General features: G+C 40.8%; 2 protein-coding genes across 2 annotated transcripts; both read left to right on the top strand.

The window, feature by feature from the left end:
* Positions 1–1,168: 1,168 nt before the first annotated feature.
* On the top strand, positions 1,169–4,717 carry LOC115748043 (ORM1-like protein 2). The gene is made up of 3 exons (XM_030684412.2): positions 1,169–1,602; positions 3,115–3,263; positions 4,286–4,717. The coding sequence occupies exons 1-3, from the start codon at positions 1,426–1,428 to the stop codon at positions 4,422–4,424; spliced, it is 465 nt and encodes a 154-aa protein (XP_030540272.1). The 5' UTR covers positions 1,169–1,425; the 3' UTR covers positions 4,425–4,717.
* An 8,910-nt stretch (positions 4,718–13,627) lies between these two features.
* On the top strand, positions 13,628–15,165 carry LOC115748056 (transcription factor MYB1-like). The gene is made up of 2 exons (XM_030684427.2): positions 13,628–13,927; positions 14,194–15,165. The coding sequence occupies exons 1-2, from the start codon at positions 13,795–13,797 to the stop codon at positions 15,060–15,062; spliced, it is 1,002 nt and encodes a 333-aa protein (XP_030540287.1). The 5' UTR covers positions 13,628–13,794; the 3' UTR covers positions 15,063–15,165.
* Positions 15,166–21,793: the final 6,628 nt, after the last annotated feature.

The raw sequence follows: 21,793 nt of genomic DNA, 5'->3' as shown, positions 1-21,793 counted from the left end.
GCGGAAATTGTGTTGTTGGACTCGGCCCCACCCGGAATATCGAGCTCTTTATGTACTTGTTCATTTCGAGGGAAATGAATGATTTTTTCAAGAATATTTTTGTAAAAATAATCGCTTGTAGCACTCGGAATGACAGTCGATGAAAAATATTTTTGTTGATGATGATAAATTAAGATATTTTTTTATTTTCTTTCGAAGAATACTATTATTCTTGTAAAATATCCACAATTTAGGTAGACATTTATGACCAACGGGATTCTATAATGGTGGAGGCACGCGGCTTTTGGAGGACCTATTTGGTTGTCAGGCAACATCAAAGAGCTCGTGCCGATGGTAAATAAAGACTGCCAAAAAAGAAAGTTGCTCATGTTCATGCACACACTAAACTTTTCTTTAATCCTTTAAAACTCGAGACATGTTCTTTTCTTTTTTTTGTTAACGATTACAAGAAAAGGTCAAAATATGAAATGATGTATTCCAACAAATGTGTCTAGAAATCTAAAGGAAGCAGTAATCATTTTAATCATTCTATTTGATGCTCATTAATTCGCTCACAGAATATCGAACGAGCATACATTCAAGATACATACATCTAGCCAAAAATGTTAAAATCTTAGCAGGATCTTTTCTTTCGAAGAAGAGGGTTTGAGAAATGAATTTCGAAAAGAATCACATCTAAGATAGTAAGATGCAAAGTAGTACCCTAAAATTTCTCCTATTTAATATATCGAATCTTTCATAATTCATACAAAAAACGATATTTTGCTCAATCGCTTTCTGGAATCTACGATCTTGAAATCAGGAAAAATCATCTACAAGACGCATCCCGTCACAGATATATAAAAGTAATTCGAGTTAAATAATCGAAGATATTCCATTTCTTGTTTAGTCCCCCAACTACGGATATGAACCAGCATCAAAATTCATTGATTTCGAAATTCCAATTGTTACTAGGATGCCATATGAAGATGACTATTTTTAATGATTGCCTTGCTGCAATTTAAGCCAATTAATTAGAGAGACAAAAAAACCATCAAATTAATTTGTTGGTTTTCCGATTTATAACTCATTAAAATAAAATAGAAATTAAATTAAACCTACTGAAAAAAAATGAAAATTCTCTCTTTATTTAGCCAAACAGGAGATGTCTTTCCCCCCTGGGTTTCATTCATCGCTATCTCAACCTCTTGCCGGTCTCCCACGCTGACCATTCGCCCCCCCTCCCTCACGAATCTCACGAACCCTTTTTTTATTATTTCCCCAATTCGATCGGCTCAGTCCTTCTCGATCGATCGATCGATCCGTTCAGGAGCTCGCGATCACAATCCGTCGTCCTGAGTTTCTCCTTCTTCGCTCATCCCGATACTTGGATTGATTCGGAAAATCGGATCGGATTGAAAGGAGGGAGACGAAGCGAGAGAGAGAATGTACGTGAAGGCGGTGCCTCCGACGGATCTGAACAGGAACACCGAGTGGTTCACGTATCCTGGAGTGTGGACGACGTACATCCTCATCGTGTTCATCTCGTGGCTGATTGTCCTCTCGCTCTTCAATTGCTCGCCCGGGATGGCCTGGACCATCGTCAATCTCTCCCACTTCCTCGTACGTCTCTTTTTACCCGCCCTTTTATCTTTTTTTCAGGTTTTCTTCGATTCCGGAGCTGGGGGGAGTTTCGGTGTTGTGTCAATCGAGTGATCGATCGAGGTTGAGGATCGGTCATCTGTCTTTGTTGCGTGGTGACCTGGGGCGTTAAGGTTTTCGCATTGCTGCCTGTTGAGTCGCTGCTTGGAGGATTAGGGTGCTGAGTATTTAAAGGAGTCGATCGTAAATGGATTTTGGAGTGGATTAGTTTGGGCGTCCCTAGGCTCCTTGATTGTTGGCATTAAGAGTTAAAGAAAAGTAGGTCGATTGGGAATTCATCTTTTTGTGTCTTTTTAAGGATAGTCCACTCTTACAGGTAAGAAAAAAGAGTGGTGTTGTGGGCTTTAGAGGGGGGGGTCTCATTTTTATGTTGGTGTTCTATAAGTTGGGATTTTTTCCGTGTTTCTGGTGTTTCCTTGTAAGTAGGTTGATAATCACATTCAGAACTCTGGAGTGTCCTATCAGATTTTCGGAGCATTGGCTAGCATTAGTGTGTCTAGGCTGTAGATTATCATTTCATTGAGAATTGTGATTAACCTACCTTCAAGTAGTGAAGAAGAGCTGAATACGAAAGAGATTGTGCCTTTCTATTCTGCCAGGCAGAAATTTCAGCATGAGTGTCTGCTGAATAGTGCCATGAATGTATGGATAACATCTATTTCTCCAGCTTTCTGCTGATTATACACCATAGTGTCCTAGAACTGTCAGTATTGATACGTTTCACTCGTATAATTTTAAGGCACTTTTGTATAGTCGTGTTCTAATAGGCTGTACTACGTGCATGAGTACCATTTCTGCTAAGTTTCTCAGTCTTGAACTTCATCATTTTAACCCAAGTATTGCTGATTACTCCTGTTTGTTGCAGCTGTGGTTGTGTGTGCAAATGTTAAATATCTTGCACAATCTCCTGCCTCTATATGTTGGCAATCAGATTAATGATCGTGAAAGTGATGATCTATACTGAAATTTTGGTCAGGGAGTGCCTGTGATAAGTCCATGAGTCACTTTTGGCATCTTTATGTAATCTCCTTTTTCTTCTTTAGTCTTACTTCAGGCAACCTTACATTAAGCCACAAAGGCAACAAGCCGTATTGTCCAGCATGATATAACTCAGCATTTACTGCTTCTGGGATAAATACTTGTTCTCGAAGATATTTGACTACATTATCTGGTTACTGTGGCTTCTAGACACGGGACGTTATTTTTGAGAAATGAGTAAAATGTTATTGATTGATGTGATGGGATCAATAATTCAGGAATTTCTTTATTTCAGTTAATGTCTTCTCAAGTAATTCTTATTTAGAGGGGGTACCTGTATTGCGGAAGTTTCTTTTGAATATCTTACATTTTGGATAGAAGTCTATTGAAGTTTCTTCATCTGGTATGGTTTATTGTCTTTCTTCGGCAAATATATAGTCTCCGTCTCTCCAATCAAGTTACTGACTGTGTGGTGATTGTTACATCTCCCTTCAGGTAACTTATCATTTCTTTCATTGGAAGAAGGGCACGCCATTTTCCGATGACCAGGGAATTTACAATGCTTTGACTTGGTGGGAACAGATAGACAATGGCAAGCAACTCACTCGGAATAGGAAGTTTTTGACTGTTGTTCCTGTGGTGCTGTAAGTGATTTGCATGTCATTTTAAGCCTTGTCACCTGCTCTACTTTTGTGACATAGTTATGTCTACTGCACCCATGGGGCCATGTCATGCACTCTTTCTTGTTGATGGAGTTGGTGGATATCCTCTATAACACATTTTTGTCTATCCTAATTTAAGTTAGAAACTTGTTGATTATTGTGTCATGATTGATTGTTCAAGAGAAATAGGTCCAAGGATGTGTCGAACTAATTCATCTGAAATTGCTTCTCTGGGTATTTAGACCTCTGACCGTCAGTTTTCTATTTGTACCCCATCTACTCTCACCTGTGCTGCTCTTATGTTCCTGGCATTTTGTTGCGAAGTTTACAAATCATGAAAAAAATCGTGAAACCAGCCTCTGTTGATTTGCAAGTACACTGACCATTCTTTGCCTATATCCTGCTCTCAGTGAAAAGAAAGAAGGAATGATTCTTACCCGCCCCACCCCAACCGAAAAAGGCACAAACTTCATTTTGTTTATGGTCTAGTTCAAGGACACTTTTACGTAGTTCTTTGTGGAGTTCATCCTAATTAGCGCATTGGTGCTGTGAGGAAGTCTTTAACCCCTGTATTGTCCTTACAACTAGTTTTGTCGTTTTAGTGCTTTTGGACGTCCACTGCTCATAAATCACAGATCAGTTCCAATTCGCATATGGTCGATCACTCTCATATTTATGTCTGCTCTACACGCTACAGTATATTGTTGACTGCATCATGTTTAGATATGTATAATCGGATGAAAAATTGCACAGCTGTGTATATATACAGTTTACATAATGCGCATCTTTTTTGGTAGCGTTAGAGGATGTAGAATATTCCCCACTAAGCTAGGAATCTGGAGGGCATAAAAGCTTCTTAGACCTGGGTAATTTTACATTGTTGCACATAAGATCTTCTATAAAATCTGCTATCTTAGATACAATTAGCCTCACGATTTTAGAGTCACTTATGCTGTTTTTAGTCACAAGAAGACATCCTTCATAGCCCCGTTTCATTCTGGCAGGTATCTCATAGCCTCACACACAACAGACTATAAGAACCCAATGCTCTTCCTTAACACATTGGCAGTATTCGTATTGGTGGTAGCAAAGTTTCCCAATATGCACAAGGTACGTATATTTGGAATAAATGGTGATCACTAACCGGAGGCTTCCTAGGTGGATTATTTTGGGATATATGAGCCAATGGTGATGTTGCTGTGCCGTGTGAGAGCTGAGAACTGGAAGATGTATTTTTCCCCCTTTGCTTTTAAGGATTTAATGTATGATGCTCCTAGTTACACATCAAACAGAAAAAGTATATTCTTCTTAGCCCGGATCCCTAGGATGAATGTCTTCTTACAGATATCAGGTGAAGCTTATTGCTTTGCTATTTTGCTCACCTTTCATGGGGATCTTCTTATCTTTCCTATAGCTTAATGATGATTTTTGCTCTATGATTACTTGTCAATGCTATGTGCTACTTGTGTTGGGAGGTGAGGAAACTGATGATGTATTTGCTGTTAAACGGTGGTCAAGTATATCTATACCCATTACCAATAAAGGGAAGATGAAGATTGTTCTCTAATTGTGCTGATCGAACATCTATACTATTGGATCACGTTAGGTCCATGGATGGTCTGCCCAAACGTGCATCCTGAGCATCCCATAATGGTGCAAGTCATCTAACTATTGCACCGTTCATTTATAAGGGTTGATTGTCTTGTAATTAACTGCAATACATCCCCCTCCGTGATATGGAGTGTCTACCTGCTGATGCCTAAACTTGAAGCCCACGCAACGTTCATCATCGATCCAGACTTTGCTTGATGCCGAGACTGTTGGTCCAGGTGAGTTGCCTCCACTGAAGTATTGATTTAGAGAACAACACGGATGTAGTAGATTAGTTAAGGCTTTGGGCTGCTCCCAACTAGGACTAGTGACCAGCTCTGAAGCCAAATCCGTCCCATGCTGTTATGGTGTTGTCCTTAGAATGTCCCCTTCTTCCACCCACTATACTTGCCATTGCAATGACGGGCTCGCCGAGCGTGTCTGCGTTCCTTGGTCTGAATTCACTCATTCCCAGTGAAGAACTTCTTTGATGAAACTCATTAGGGGCACACGATCGACCTAGAACTCTGGTCACAAACCACAGGCCCCCAATTTCTGTGGAGTCGCAAATGAAGTTGCTACATCCTTTTCCATAACGTCTTGTTGTAGCGAGCGTAATGTGGCTGGGGTTTGGTTTCCATATGTGCAAGTCACCGCAAGTGGTCTGCATAAAGTTTATAGTAAGGCGATGCCCTACTTGCATTTTGAAGTCACCAGCTGGGCTGCTGCACTCAGGTCAGTTGGGCCATTTTGTCTGGTTCAGGAAGCTCCCTCCTGAAGCTGGAACATCCAGCCTCCTTTCTTAAGGACTTTGTGTATCTTCTGGGGAGTGGCACTGGACAAATGGTTTCACTGGTATATCTTCATCACGATTTCTGTTCCTACAGAAGAAAAAGAGGTCTAGAGGATTGAACACGACCAATGCTATCTACACTGAAAATGTAGAGAACTAAATGACGCGACTGTCATTTCATGGGTTTTTAGAGAAGTGTTCCCGGAATAGGAGACGATGAACATGTCCAGTATCTAGTGCGGTCACATAACGGCATCGAATTAGTATGTTGGTACTTGTTTGTAGCATGTCTCGAACAATCTAATCACACATCACATCCACAATTAAAAGAGAGGGAGAGAGAATCTGTGGGCCATCGGATCAATTTCCTGCTTTGCACCAGGGCCGTTACATTTTTTAAATATCACATGGCTAGTGTAAAAACTTCATTTTCATTGATAAAAAGTTCAAATTCAAGCTCGTCAACGTATTTAGTTTGACTCACCTTTAATCAAAAAATTAAGATAATAAATTATTAGTCAATTACGATATATTTTTCCTTCACATTACAAGAACTCTTCGATACGAGATTTTTTTAATAAAACTTACACGTGAATCTTACCAATTATAAAAGAAATAAATAATGGCATCGGGCACCGTGTAACGAATCGGGTTTTTTTTCAATTTAATTTTTTAAAAATAAATATTTACAAAATTATTTTTTAAAAATAAATATTTACGAGTTTGGGTCTCGCTCGGCGGTTCAACTGTCGAGTGAGGTCGGGCTGGGCCCGCCCCGGCTACCGAGCGGTCCATTTTTTTTTAATTTCAATTTTTTAATAATTTTAATTATTTATACTTATAATATTTAGTTTATTTCGTATTTTTTTAACATGTTTATATTTATTTTATTTATTTTAAAAAAATTATTTTGGAAAAAACCCGAAACCGCAGCAAAAGAGTTAAAAACCGCATGGAAAGATTAAAAACCGCAGCAAAAAAGTGGAAACGAATAAAGAAAAGGCAAAACTTTGGAAGGGCATATCTCATCGCTCGGGCGTCCGTTTGAGACGAATTTTTTTTTTATTTCACGTAATTTTTCGAGACGAATCCATTGCAAACGGAAATTACGTGAAATAAAAAAAAAAATTTGTCTCAAACGGACGCCCGAGCGATGAGATATGCCCTTCCAAAGTTTTGCATTTTCTTTATTCATTTCCACTCTTTTGCTGTGGTTTTTAATCTTTACATGTGGTTTTTAACTCTTTTGATGCGGTTTCCCATATATCTATTATTGCGGTTTCTAACATATTCCTGCGGTTATATTATATTATATCACAACATTATTTATTAATTATATATCTTAATAAATATTTACATTAATTATTGCTAATAATGTTATAAATATAAGCTTCACAAGAAAAAAAATTATAAATAAAATAAATATTCTAAGTATCAATAATTAAAAAAATACGAAATTAAAAAAAAAAAAAAAAAGATTGCGAGCAGGATTTGTGCCTTGCTCGGCAGTGGGCCTATCGAGCAAGGGGTTGGGGTGGGCCCAGCGCCTTGCTTGGCAGACCCACTACCGAGCGGGCCTTGCTCGGCAACCCAACCGCCGAGCGAGACCCAAATCAGTAAATATTTATTTTTAAAAAATAATTTTATAAATATTTATTTTAAAAAAATTATTTTGGAAAAACACCCGTAACGAATCCTGGCCTTACGTAAAGTTGTCTCCATTGTAGAAGTCAATCAACACATGCCCATCGCGAAGTACGCACGATGACACCGGACGTACACAAGTCCTTCCAGCGCGGCTCCTCCTGCGTTTTCAGTACACGATCTCCACCGTCCGTTACAGACAGAAACTGCACCTCCCCCCAACAAAAAAAAAAAAAAAAAACAAGCTCCAGTTTTATCACGTTGAAGGTCGGACGAAACATCGAAAATCAAAACTTCAATTTTTTTTGTCAACCACCCTTCAATAGCGGGGGCTGGATCCAATACCTCAACGGTTCTTATGTCGCTCCGAATCTATCCAACTCCGGTAAAAATATCTCATCGGAGTGTTTCAAACCTAACGTACAACTCCTCGTCTCCTCCGCTCCAAAACCCTAGAACGTGGTGGAGAAAACAAACGGAGGGTGTCTTCCAATTTGGCCGGAGGTCCTTTGGGTTTTGCTTTTTTTTATTCTCGCTTGCTGATTCTTAGGATCACGCTTTGACATCTAGGATTTGAGCTTTTCCCCTGAAACCAACCATTGCTAATTGCTAGCTAAGAAGGGTTACGAACGTCACTTAACAATAGGGTTTATATGCTCTATTATGTAGAGTTTCCACCTACCTGTAAACTTGAACTTTCTCATATGGCATCGACCCTTTTGCAGGGTGCGATCACTCATGTTACCCCAATTTCATAGCTTGCATGTAAGAGAGCGTGTACAAATTCCCTGCATCACCCGACAATATCGGGCTTATATGCTATGTATATATGTGGTTCACCTCCACCGGACTCCACCTATAAGGATCAATACATGAAGAGCCTAAATAACAACAAGATCATCGTCACGTTCGTTTGAGTTTTAAGGGTTTTGTTAACGAGTGTCCCGAAGACACTTATCGGCCATGGTTTGTAAAGAGAAGTTTCTTTTTGCGGTGCGTTGACTCTACATAACACGAGCAAGACAGTGTGGTGGAAAACGATAGACTTTCGCTAGCTCGAGATGTCAACCGAAAATGGAAAGAGTAAGTGATATTACCTATGTTAAGGGAAAAAAAAAAGGGAAAAATTTTGAAAGAGTTCGTGATGTTACCTATATTAAGGCGAAAAAAAGGGAAAAATTTACGACCGCTGCCTCTTTTATTGACGGAATTGCTACTACCATATAAAAGAAGAACGTGGATGGTTTTCCACCATTCCCCACGGAAACAGCTCATGATCGTGCGATGACATAAATGCTTCATCATTCAGACATTTTACAAGGAGAGCATTGAATGCTCGTGGAATCTTACTCTGAACTCAAGAGGAATCGCTCATTGGGATCTCTTCCCACTCTTTCGAAATATTATCCGGATCGTCTCGGACGGTTAACATTAAAAAAAAAAAAATTACCATTCAGCTCCCACTGGCCAACGCCAGTCTCTAGCAACAGGGATTATCACATGCAAACTCAACATAAGAGCACTTGATTAATTTAGGGTCAACAAATAATCGCTCGGTCGCGACCAACTTAATCTTGGTTTAGCGATTTGCTTATAGGGTTTTTCTCGTTTGTGCTGAAATTAGTCACGTCTCCAACACCTTCATTAGAATAACGAATTCGAGATCCAGCTTAGAATTCTTTTTGCCATATAGTATTACCCCCATTAAATTTGCACTGGCCAAATCCCAGTGCCGTGGGCCAGTGAACCGCCGTGGATGGGATACTGTGCCCGTTCGAGAAGATTGAGGATGTCACGATTGGTGGTGAAATTCAACGACCCGGATATTGAGGCAACATCTACGTACTGAAATGAGGTAGAGCGGAGAGCAGAGCAGAGCGTGGTACGAGAAGTCTAAGTTTGGTCGAGTATGATCCCGATTCGGTGCTTGCCTTGTCCGAATTCGAGCAGAGGGTTCGTGGTAGTTGACTTCGACCTGAGATGCGTTCACGACTAACCTCGATCGGAGTAAGGAAGTGGTACCCGGACCCATTCGAATCGAGGGCAGGAACGGTTTTGGAATCGAATTGGTCCGTGAACGAAGGGACGGTCGTTGTAGAGTGCATGATTGGTTTAGGAGCCGCAAAGATCGAGTGGATGAGCATGGAGCATGTCATAGAAAATGTGGAGCAGTTAGGAAAAAGTTCTCAATAGTGGCCTACGTATTCGACCATAAAAGTAGAAAAAAGTGGCCTACTTATGTCGGGATGCTCAAAGTCAAAATGTTTTTCCCAAAAAGCCTCAATTCAACGACTTGCTCCATTTGGTTTTGAACCGGTTCAAAGCTAGGGGAGAGCATGGTTTCAAAATGTGCGGAGTGGGTTACAATTTTCAAATATTGGAAAACCTAGTTCACAAGCAGATTACAGGTTCCAGTAAACAACTTGTAAACTGTAATAAGTTTTTGTGTTTTTCTAGACACTTGTTTTCGCGCTATCCTACTATAGTACTTGGCATCTAATGATGAGCGTGTAATCCGAAATAGCTAATCGTAGCTTTCCTTTCCGACGATATTTATGATTGAGACATTTACTTTGTTAATGTTTCATATTTATTCGCGTATCTAAATATGAGTTGTGGTCAGTGGATTATAACAGCAAATTATGATCATTAAAAGTGATGATTAACTACTAAGGGTTTGCCTCAATGACCACTCTTCTTACTCGAGAAAGGGGGGGCGGGTACGGAGTTCATATCTCCACCTTAGGAGGGAGTTGGGGTGGGGATGCATGAAGAGGGAGTAGAGTTTCGTAATCTATGCAAACACATATAATACATGGTGGCTTATAAAATAGAATAGAATAGGATTGGACAAAAAAAAAAGGTGGTGATTTATTGCTATCGTTCAATTAACAATACATGTGAAATTTGGGTAGATCCCGAAACCTGTTTTAATGAGTAGGTTCCAGATGGAACCCGAAAACGAACCACTTCCCCTATGAACCAGCAAAGGAAAGCCAATTCGATTCGGTTCCCGGGTCAAATCGGCTCCGTTGTTCACCCATAATATCCAGGAAGTTACTAATAACTTGTAATTTACATGTATATTGAGGTATTCCTATAATTACATTTTATATGTACCCTTGCTGTAATTAGTTACTTCTACAAATGCATATTACACAACCCTAATTTGAGTTGGGTCACCATAAACACTTTGTCTCATCTGTTGTTTGTGACTCTAAACGTCAACGGTTATAACCCACGTCGATGGAATTGGAGGGTCTCTATCCATTGTCCCATTTATGTAGGCAACAAAATCCAACAAAAAATGTGGTTAGATGTAGACTATGCCATCCAACGTGAAATCTAGAACCACTTGATTTCTTTTTGTGGCTTCCAAAAAAGGGCCGATGCTCAACTGCGAGATTGTCCCTTCACAATGATTGAACGATTGATGTCGTCATAAAATAAAAGAAAAAGATTATGCCGACCGATGTGAATTCTAGGATCACTTTATTCCTACTTTCATCTCCTGGGGCCATGCCCAATTGGGAGATTGTCCCCCTTCACTTGCGAAATCAAAGGGACAAAATGAAAAGGCAAATTTGACTTCCTAGGCTTTTACCTGCTTTGTCCCATAATAGTCATGCCATGTCGCCAAAGAGATGAAAGCGTAAATTACCAATCAAATCACCGATGTTTCCTGCTTAATCCCTACCTATTTCGGCAATGTAATCTAACTCTAACTCACGTCGCGATTTCGCGCAAACGAAAAACGAGGACTGTCGACACGATACTCTCGCATTATCGTCAGTCGGTCGGTCGTCTTTCTCCAGGCAGACTCGACTCTATGTGGCACGTGGGCTTCCAAACTTCAAATCGATAAATCTTTCGTGTGCAAAGTTTGGCATGTCGTGTTATTTCGCGACAAATATGAAGTAGTGGCCTAGACATGAAGCTTGATGGAGCCAAGTATATCTTCTCCCCATATGCTGTAAATACCACACAGCACAAACCCTCGCTCGTACGTTGGACTCGATCCGAATTGACTAGAAACAAAAGCAACACCGTTTGATCCTTCGACACATCCCCGTGAGTTGGGGGAAACCCCAATTTGGACAACCTCCTCCTCGTGCCCTATCTACAAGTCGTGTGCTTCACACTCAACCGTTTTTTTTTTTTTTTTTTTTGCATCTTATAATCAATATGATTGAGAACATCATGTCGATTGTTGTGCTTTGATGTATAGTTAATATCACAAAAAATTCAAAACTATTACACTTGTGATAAATTTATCATAAACTAATTTTTTAATCACAGAAGATCATAAACCGGTACACTTATAACAAATTTACTCTTCATTAGTTTTCGTGAAATTGAGTTAATACCACGAAAAGCTTCAAACCCGTACACTAGACAAACGGATGGTAGAAACCCCAAACCGGTACACCTGTTGACGTGGCAGCCCGGCAATTCGACAATAAAATTTAACGGAAACTAACGGATGGCAAAATTTATCATAGATGTATCCATTCGGGATTTCAAATAACTAGTTGAGGGCAAATTTGCCATAGGTGTACCGATTTAAAATTCTTCGTGGGATCAGCTCTTTGATTTAATAAATACGCGTCTCCATAAAAAATTGGCCACCAACCAAGATCTTTGGGGTGATTAAATTGACGTTCGTGTGGGAGAAGGGCAGATGAAGAAGGTGAAGTAAAGGGAAGGGAGGGGTAGTTGAGCTCGAGGCTATCTTCTTCCTTTGGCGATTTCACGTCCACCCTTCGTCGCCAATGTCTCGTTTCGATTTCCTAACCTTCACATGATTCTTTTGCACTCAACTGGCCGACATCTTCAGTATTTTACCCCCGAACGACGTAGTAATCACTCGTTCATCGGCTTGAAGTACAATTATGTTATTAGTAGTGAATAAGGATTCCCTTTCTTTCTCGTTCGATTTATGTTGAAGTATTCGGCATCGTTTGTCCGTAGGGTTTTCACGTTCTTCGCACTCATGCGATCTACCTCCACCTGTTGGCTCGAGCATTTAGTTCGGACTTTCCGAAACGATACCAGAACCGGGTTCCGCCGCACTCTTCGTTCACCATTTTGGGAATGTACACCGTGGAATTGGTGCTCGTGCTTCACTTTTCCCACCTTTACCGCTCATGTCAAAATCATTTACGGGGAGGTCCAATGATTTTTTCCCCTCATTCGTAGGTGCTGAGAGACAGGTGTAAATTTAGGACCTCAATAATGCGTTTTTCTCGAAAGCCATCCGTCAGTGTCCAAGATCATGGGGGAAAGGGACAGGCCGAAAAGTTAATTTCCCCTTGCGAAAATTATGCAAATAATATCACAAAAGACAAAGCATTTTTTTTTCCCAATCTGCAGATAGAATTTGCAAAATTCTAAAAAAAAAAAAGCTTGAAGTGCCATCGTTTTCTCATAAAGGTCTGAAGTGAATTTTATTTCAAATAAAAGCCTGAAGTGCCCAAATTTTTTCAAAGAATTGCCTGGCCGAAGGGCATTTTTATATTTTACTTTTTAAAATTTTTCTTTTTGCCTTTTCTTTTTCTTTTTTCTCCCTTCCTCTCTCCTCCCCGGGCCATCCTCGGCTTTGGCCGCCCTCGCCTGAGCCAGCGTCGGGCTACCCTCGCTGCCCGGGCTGGCGTCGAGCAACCCTCGCCAAGGCTAGCATTAGGTGAGGGCGAGGGTTGCCCTCGCCCTCGCCAAATCCAACGAAGGTAGCCTGACGCCGCCCGGGCAAGGGCGGCACGAGGGGGACGATGGCTTGGGGAGGGGAGGGGAGGGGGAAAAAAGAAAAAAAGTAAAAGACGAAAATGCCCTTAGGTTGGGCCTTTCTTTGAAATAATTTGAGTATTTTAGGCTTTTATTTAAAATAAGGTCTACTTCAAGCCCTACACGACTTTCGGGTCCTTTTTTGAAATTTTTCCTATAGATTTTAACGTCACATCAACCTTGAGAAATCAAACTCACCTTGACCGGTGAATCCTTCAAATTCGTAACTTCTCCCCACCTGGTAATTTAAAAGTTCACTTACTATCGGAAGCAAGCTCGTACTTACTCAATATTATTTTAGTTTTACACTTGTTATCGAACACACTCAAGTGGGACGGTCCACTTGCTTGGGACTTACTTTAAACCCAAGCACCTTCTTCCCAAACCCCAATAAATCTGGTGGTCCACATAATAATAACAAGCACTATTCTATCTGTGGCAATATAAAATCTCATCTTTCAACCTTCCGAGTAACTTTTGATTTGGCCACGTAGTTCATGGAAGCTGGGAAGGGATGACCCAAAGGCATGGAACATGTGGGGATAACCGTTAAATAATTGACAGCTTCTTCGTTGGTGGAATATAACTATGCCCTAGAAAAGTTCAAAGGGTTCACATGGTATATAAGAGGACCACTTCGTAGCTTGTCTGCTGCATATTGATTGAAGAAATCTAGAGAGAGAGAGAGAGAGAAAAGCAGAAAGCATGGGAAGAGCACCATGCTGCTCTAAGGTGGGTTTACGTAGAGGGCCGTGGTCGAACAAAGAAGACACCATGCTCGTTAAGTACATTCAGACGCACGGCGAAGGTCATTGGCGATCCTTGCCTAAGAAAGCAGGTGAAACTTCCGATTACTCTTCTTTCCAGTTCGACCGAAACCTTCGCGGAGGGCGAATGTGAACTTTTCGATGCCGTTTTGATTGGAATTAGAGCCAAACGTGAAACTTTTCTTGACCCACTTTAATAGGATTGATTTTCCAGCCGAGCTTGTATAATTTCTTTATGCACTTTATGAGGATTAATGATGGGTGGGTCTTCAGCAGAACTTGAGAGAAACTGACCTTTTTTTATTCCTCTTTCTGTCTTGTTGCGCAATGCGTGAAGGGTTGCTGAGATGTGGGAAGAGCTGCAGGCTAAGGTGGATGAACTATCTAAGGCCAGACATCAAGAGAGGGAACATCACTCAGGATGAGGAAGACCTCATCATGAAGCTTCACGCCCTCCTCGGAAACCGGTGGTCACTGATTGCCGGGCGACTTCCGGGCCGAACTGACAATGAAATCAAGAACTACTGGAACTCCCACCTCAGCAAGCGAGTCGCCACTGACGGCAATGACAACCCCAGCAGAGGACTGAAGGGCCCAAAGAAGAGAAGCAGCACCAACAACAACAACAACAACAAAGTCAGCAATCTCATCAGCACCAGCAAGAAGAAGAGGCAATCGAAGAAGAGCCCTCAAGAAGATCAAGAAGAAGAAGACGCTGCCGCCGCCACGAAGATCAAAGTCCACCAGCCCAAGGCAATTAGGGTTTCCCCAATATTCTCCATCGCGAGGAACAGAAGCTTCGAGACTGTGGAGACCGCAGACGAAGAAGCCATGGCGCATGATAAGCACGAGAGCCACGATATGATCATCAACGGTAACAACACTTGCAGTAACAACGATCTTTCGTGGATGATCAGCGAGGCTAAAGAACACAACTGGTTCTGCGACGACGACGACGACTACAACGACATAGTGGATGTGGAAGGGTGCTGCGGCGGCGGTGGCAGCGGCGGTGATGAGATGATCTGCTCCGGCGACAATAAGAATGCGCCGTCGTCGTCGTCTTCCTCCCCGTGCCATCGAATTTGGTTGCCCGACAACAGCAACAAGAAGACGCTGGAGAAGATATTTGAGGAGTATCACGAGCTGCTTAGGTCGGAGGATCACCTTCAGCTGGAATCTTTTGTCGATTCCTTATTGCTTTGAAGTTTTTGCCATTATTTGAGTTGGAAGAAATGTGAGTAGGACCATCAGGGTCCATTGTCCCATGTCAATGATCATCCATTGGTCAAGCTTTTCATCTTTTTTATCTTTTCGTCGGGTTTTTTCTAGAAATTTTTTGAACGCCTCACGTGTCTACTTGTTATCTTCCGTCTTTTGAAATTGGTTTTGCTTCTCCTACTTTTGAGAAAAATTTCATTTTTCTACTTTTAAAGCTAAGTAAATTTTTTTTTTTATTTCTTCAAGTAAAAAAATGAAGTAAAAATATACTCTATAAGTAGAAAAATAAAGTTGCGAAATCAAACAAATTTTTGCTAGAGCAGAAATTCTACTCCAGTAGTATCATCATGCGTGTTGTCAATAAGCTTCTATATGGTTAGTTTTTTTTCCCTAACAATTAATGCTCCGTTTATTTCGTGAAAAGTGGATGATTCGAAGAACACTTTTCTCAAAATGATCGTTCGTACCTCTTAAAATAATTAACCAACGAAAATTGCTTTCGTTATCGACAGCAATTTATGTATTAGCATTACATGCATGATGGATGGATTTTTCTTTTTATTAATTCTTTCTTGTAGGCGATACGAGTGATATTTTTAAGAAAATATTTTTCGAATTATTCAATTTCTTTTATGGAATAGACGCACTCGAAGTTTTTGCTATTTTTGTGGAAAGATAATGGCCTTGACATTAACACGGTGGGGGGGCACGATGCCGTTTGCCCTTTAGTCAAATTAGACTTCTTATCAAGGTGGGTGAGGTGATCAAGAGGAAGATGACGAATGGAGATGTGTATGCATTTCTCGCCGTTCAGGCCTTTACTACTCTCGGTCATTAAATGAGTTTGCCTATCGGCCTCCATATACCGTTAATGTCCATCTTAAGGACCTCTGACCTCAGAAAAGCTTTCCCATCCGCAGGATCCAATTCAAGAGACAAGTCGAGAGCATACTTGTCGAGCCATCTCATCTTTATTGAATTGAACCTGTAAATATGCCCTTGCAAATATCACCGGGCCCGAAAGGAGAAGGGTCTACGAGAATGCTTGAGACATAGCAGAAAATGGGAAATTCTCTCTTTTCCCGACTCTACATTTTTTTAGTAAAGAATGACGTTGAAAGTGCCAAAAGTTAGATACGGAATTCACTTTAGTGTCTAAAGTTTCTATTGGATCACTTAAGTGCCGATTTTTTTGAAAAACGATATTCTCGGTGCCAACTCCGATATGTTTGGCCGGAAATTAGACTCGGCTTTTTATTATTAATATCTTGAGCCAACGTGACTCGCCAGGGGTTCAATCGGCATGTAAAGTATTAAAAAAAACCTAAATGTTAAAAACAATTACTAATAAAAAAAAACAGACTTAATTAGAATAAAATAAATAAATAAATTGAAAAAAAAAAATCCTCAAGCAGGCTGTGGCTAGTCCGTCGCCAGGAAGGCCTGGAGGAGGTCACTTGGCCCTTCCCTAAGCCTGATAAGGGCCTATTGGCCCTCATTTGGGGCTAGGCGCGACCCTTGCCCCAAATCTGAGTGAGGGTCTTGCCTAGCCCCAGACGAGGGCCACCGAGGGTCGTTGAGCTTCAGGAAGGCTCGGGCGACTTTTGTTGGCCCTTCCCGGTGGTTGTGGTGACAACCACTAGCTAGGGTTCGGCCATAGTCAGCCTAATTTTTTTTTCTTGATTTTTTAAGTTTAATTTTTTTAATATATTGAGTGTGTTTAAACAAAAATGCCACGTGGAATTAATTTTTTAAAAATATGCCACGTCATATCAAGATTTAATTATAAATTTCACCTAATTAATTTGACTGAAATTTCTTCGATTTGGCACTTAAGTGATCCGAAAGAAACTTTTCGCACTTCTAGTGTCCTTCTCCCCGTCATTTTTTTTTATTCAATCATCGCATCACCTTATATAGTTGAGGTTGAGGGCAATACAAACATTTTTCATGACCAGTGTAGCGGGAAAGCATATTACAAACTGGCAAGAGATATAAGAGAGTAATGAGACAGACGAAAGCTGAAAAGATTAGGCATGGACTCAATTACGCAATGAGGTTTATAACTTTTGACGGTAATAAAGTAGTCACGAGTACTTTGAAAGACCATACTCACCCACGAATGAGTCCATGATTTGGGTCGAGACTAGGATCTTCATCAGAGCAAACATCTGGTTGCCACGTGTCACGTGTCTTCAAGATAAGATCCTGCGGAACCCCATGGATCTTGAGAAAAATCCATTAGCTCTGGCTAATTATGCTTGTGCGCATCTAATGCTTGGTGCATGACATTTCTGGTGGCATGATATGCATGGGAATAATCCCATGTCATTTCCTCTGGATTAAGTAGTACGAGCCATAAAAGCTTCGGAGTAGCTCTATTATATTCGCGTAGGATCCTTTGAAGTGCTCGATATTCTCTACGAATATCTTCGATATCGCATCCGAAAAAAATCTGTACAACTTAGCGAAAGGTAAGGACAATCGATTTGTTCGGTCGGCCTCGAGGTGTAACGTTTACGTTCACTGTTTTCATACAGTTGTTTTCATGTAATCTCCAGCGCCGCCACCTTGAATCGACCCTCTTTCACGTCTCTTATTTTGTGAGTTCATGTAGGTTGTCTCCTGAATCGGTATTGTTCGTGTCCAACCGTGTCAACTTCAAGACCGCAGGATCACGCATTGTAGATGGCATCCGAGCAATCCGCCAAGTCGCTGCTGTTTTCATATAATTTGCTGCAACCGATTCGGCCATCTTGTGACGGAGCTGATTTCACCGGCCGCCCTTCAAGCTTGTGCAAGAAATGTTGGTTTATTAGCTTTTCTGGACCACGTAGTTTTGCAATCATTTCTTTCTTCTTCTTCTTGTTAGTGAACTCTTGGGTATATTCCAATCCTAAGATACCTATGAAGTGCCGTCTCTTTCTTAAAGATTTCATCCAAATCTTAAAGAACTGGAAATGTTGCTGCAATAAATAGAGTTGTAGGGTAATGAGTAAAACTGGGTCGTGTTCATTATGAGTATGGTTTGATGTTTTAATTATAGAGCTTGATTTTTAATTCTTTTTCAAACTGCGAAAAAAAAAGGGGAACCGACCCGACCCGACCCGACCCGAAGATCTGGGAAGCATGTAACTCGGGTATCGGGCCGGGTCGGGTCGGGCCAAGGCCGGCTCTGTTAATTTCGGGTCAACCCGGGCCGGGTCAAGACCCGACCCGACCCGGCCCATTGACACACCTAACGTTTACGTTCACCGTTTTCAAGGACAATAAATGAGAGGCATTGCATCTTTGAAAAATTGTCCAGAAAGGACGAGCTACAGTATTTCGGGTGGCATATCTCGTTGACGGTTTGGTGGTGGATCTGAGGTTGTTGATCCGCCCACACCTTGGTTAAGAATGCTAAGGTGAACATGTAGAAGGATGAAACTTCTTTAGGTCTTGATGAAAAGACCCGCGACGATGTTTTTCTCGGCTTCGACATGTTTGGTTTCACAAGAATATCTTGAAAACCGTTATGCTCGCCGACGAAGTCGAGAACGAGGAACTACATCAACTCTAAACTTCATCGTCCGAGGATTAGATGAAACATCCATTTCCAAGGAAAAACGATAACAAATAGGGCGGAATTCGAATTTCTTCACTTCACATTTGACAGTTAAGATTTCTTTGAACGTAGAGTGATAGCGAATGTCAGTGGGTCGCTTCTCGCACTCCGCTCTTTAGTTTCTCTTTGCTGAAATTTTGTGCAAACATTTGTGTCCATAGAGAAATGCGATTGCATCATTTGCATGAAAAAGCAGCGACGATTCATCCCGATGCCGGTTCTTCTCACAGTTCACACCTATGAAAATTCACTTTTGTCACCGTACTCTATTCCATTTTCTTTCACTTGTTGACTTGCCGAAAGTTATGACTCATATAGTTATTTATCTAGTTAAACTAACAATCGTACCTCTATTCGGTACATGTAAGCGCTCGCTTAAATTCGAGAAAAGATCCCTCGTGAAAAAATGGAAAAATTATCCAAAAAATCCTAAACATATTGTAATTATGCTAATTAAGTCATAATTTTTTTTTGCTAAGTCAGTCATGACCCTTTTATAATTGTGCTAATTGAGTCCTTCCAGTCGGTTTTGATATGAAATCACTATCGTGGCCCAACCAGCACTGACATGGCCAATTTCTAATAAAACTCTAATTTTTGTCGAATTTTTTTATTTATTTTATTTTTATTTTTCTTCTTCTTACAGCCGGCAACCAAGCCCAACAACCAGCCAATGGATAGGGCAGAGAAGCTCGACCCCCCAAGCTAGGCGAGGCTGACCTCGCCATATGAGCGAGATTGGCCTTACTGTCATTGGGGGTGGTCGTGCCTCACCGGATCCGGGTGAGGATCGTCTTGGCTGGTGGCAGGGGGGCAAGCTTCACCTCGTCGGTCTCCAGGCTTGGCAGCCGGCTGGAGGAAGAAACAAAAAGAAAAAAAATAAAATTTTAAAAAAATATATTAAAAATTGTTACGTTAGTGCCGGTCACACTACATTAGCGATTTTCGGCCTAAATTGGCACAAATGTAAAATGTTTAGGACTGACTTGATATAAATACAAGATAGGTTTAGTATTGAATTTGCAAAGAAAAAAATAGGTTTGAAATTGAATTCACACAATTACGATGGGTTTAAGATATTTTTAAATAATTTTTCTTGGAAAAAAAAAAATCGTCGGCGAGACGTATTAATTTCATTCAATTTAGTCCAATTTCCTATACAATACATGTGGTGGGCCTATGAGTACGAACGTCAGCGTCAGGTCAACCGTGCGGATGTCTTATAGTGGGATTGTATGCCACGTGTCATGGTTCGACTGGAGGAGGAGCCTTTCAAAAGTGTAGAGATTATGTGACACTGAATTTGTTGACTTTAAAAGCTGGGGGCTAATCTGAAAAAGATCTTACTCTCAGTCATCGAAAAGTGCAATGATTGACCCAATTTTTTCACCCGTGCAAAAAGGCGAAATTACCGCTTTTTCTTCGCCTTTGCTATTTTTACTGTCCATGTCTAGGCCAAAATTGAAAATTTACAATACGAAAATTATGATAAAATCGTGATAGTTTCACATATTTAAGATTTAAAAAAAAAAGGTCAAAATATTTGCACATCAATATTCGAGAAGAACAAAAAATTCAAAAGTAAAAGACACTCCGAGCTATCGCCGGCTCACTAAATCTCTCGTCGAGATTTACGAGCCGTGGGGTCCGATAAAAATTCGCATGAATGAATGAAAAATGTTCTTCATGTTAGCGACACGATATTGTTTTTTATCCCCCTTTGATATAAAACGAAGAATGATGGGATAAAAAGCACGCCGTTTTTCTACTGCTTGTCACTTCCTGCTGTCGCCCAATTTTTTTTTTTTTATGCTTTTCCACCCGTTTCCTCGACCATCGTTGCACTTCTTCGCAACAACTCCCATGAAATGTGTGGAGCTCGTGTGAACTTCGGTCTCCTCTTGTTAAAATATTTAAATACTTAATTGTAGAGGCCTGACGAACTCGAGCTCGAATTGGCACGATTACAAAAGGTTTAAGATTTGATCAGCAAAAGATAATTTTAGGATTAAATTGACACAACTATAATAGGTTTATGACTTTTTTAGTAATCTTCCCTACCAAAGAGTGGAAATACAGGAATAATCCTCATTGAGGAAGCCCTCGGAGTCGGACCGACGAAAAGTTTTCCCATAATTTGTGGGATCGCACGAATCAGTACCAATTCTATCGTGCATTTACGTCAAATTCCATAATGCAAAACCTTTGATGCATGCTAACTTGATTGCAAAAGGCACATCTTTAGCAGGGAACTTGGATGTGATTCCTTTCACCTCGGCTTCAATGAGGTTGATTATCACGATGGGGCAAAGTTCATAAACAGATAGAATTTGGAGTTAAAGAAGCAGTTCATCTGGAAGAACAAAGAAAAGAAAGACGGACGGAAAAAGACAAGGCCTGAAGATGGGTCCTAGAGCGGCTTAACAAGTAGGGACGCTTCCTGACGCTGGCCGAAGGAGGAAAATGCAAAGCGATGTACTCTTTGGTTGTCACTCGCTACACAGAGAAACGACGTACCATTTTCCACGTGACTTACTGAAAAAAAATGAGTCGGATTCTAGGATGTCCGTTGTATGACTTGGTTACATCGTTTGCATCGAAGGACATCGATGAGTAATTTTCATGCCAGACACATTATTGCTCGGGGTCCGGTCGGTCGACCGGGCGAGTTAAAAGGTGCCCTCCGAATCACAAAGTCCTTTTGAGTGAAAATTCGTGGTATTTTTCGATAATTAAGTCAGCATTGCATTACAAAAACCGTCGAATTTGCCGGAAAAAAAGAAAAGAAAAGCATACTACGGCCATCATTACAGCAAATGGACCATCAACACCATACTTAAAATGGAGTCACTAGCGGGGACTACAGCACCACATCAAGTATCAAGGATTAGTGAACTTCCACTTCAAGCGAAGACTTCAACCACTCTCGGTAAAGAGTCTCCTATCAGAGCCAAATGTAGATGAGATCCCTGGAAAAGGACATTAGAAATGTCCATAACTTTTCGGCTCACAATCTTGTGCTAAAACTTTCGCTAAGTGTCAAATCGGAAAAAAAAAAATCCACTAGGTTCCTCAGGCGATAAATTCCTACGTGGCTTTTTTAATAAAA

Source organism: Rhodamnia argentea, chromosome 3, assembly GCF_020921035.1.
Source record: "Rhodamnia argentea isolate NSW1041297 chromosome 3, ASM2092103v1, whole genome shotgun sequence".
Taxonomy (NCBI): domain Eukaryota; kingdom Viridiplantae; phylum Streptophyta; class Magnoliopsida; order Myrtales; family Myrtaceae; genus Rhodamnia; species Rhodamnia argentea.
Note: the sequence above shows the minus strand (reverse complement) of the source record. Positions and strands in the feature narration are given on the sequence as shown.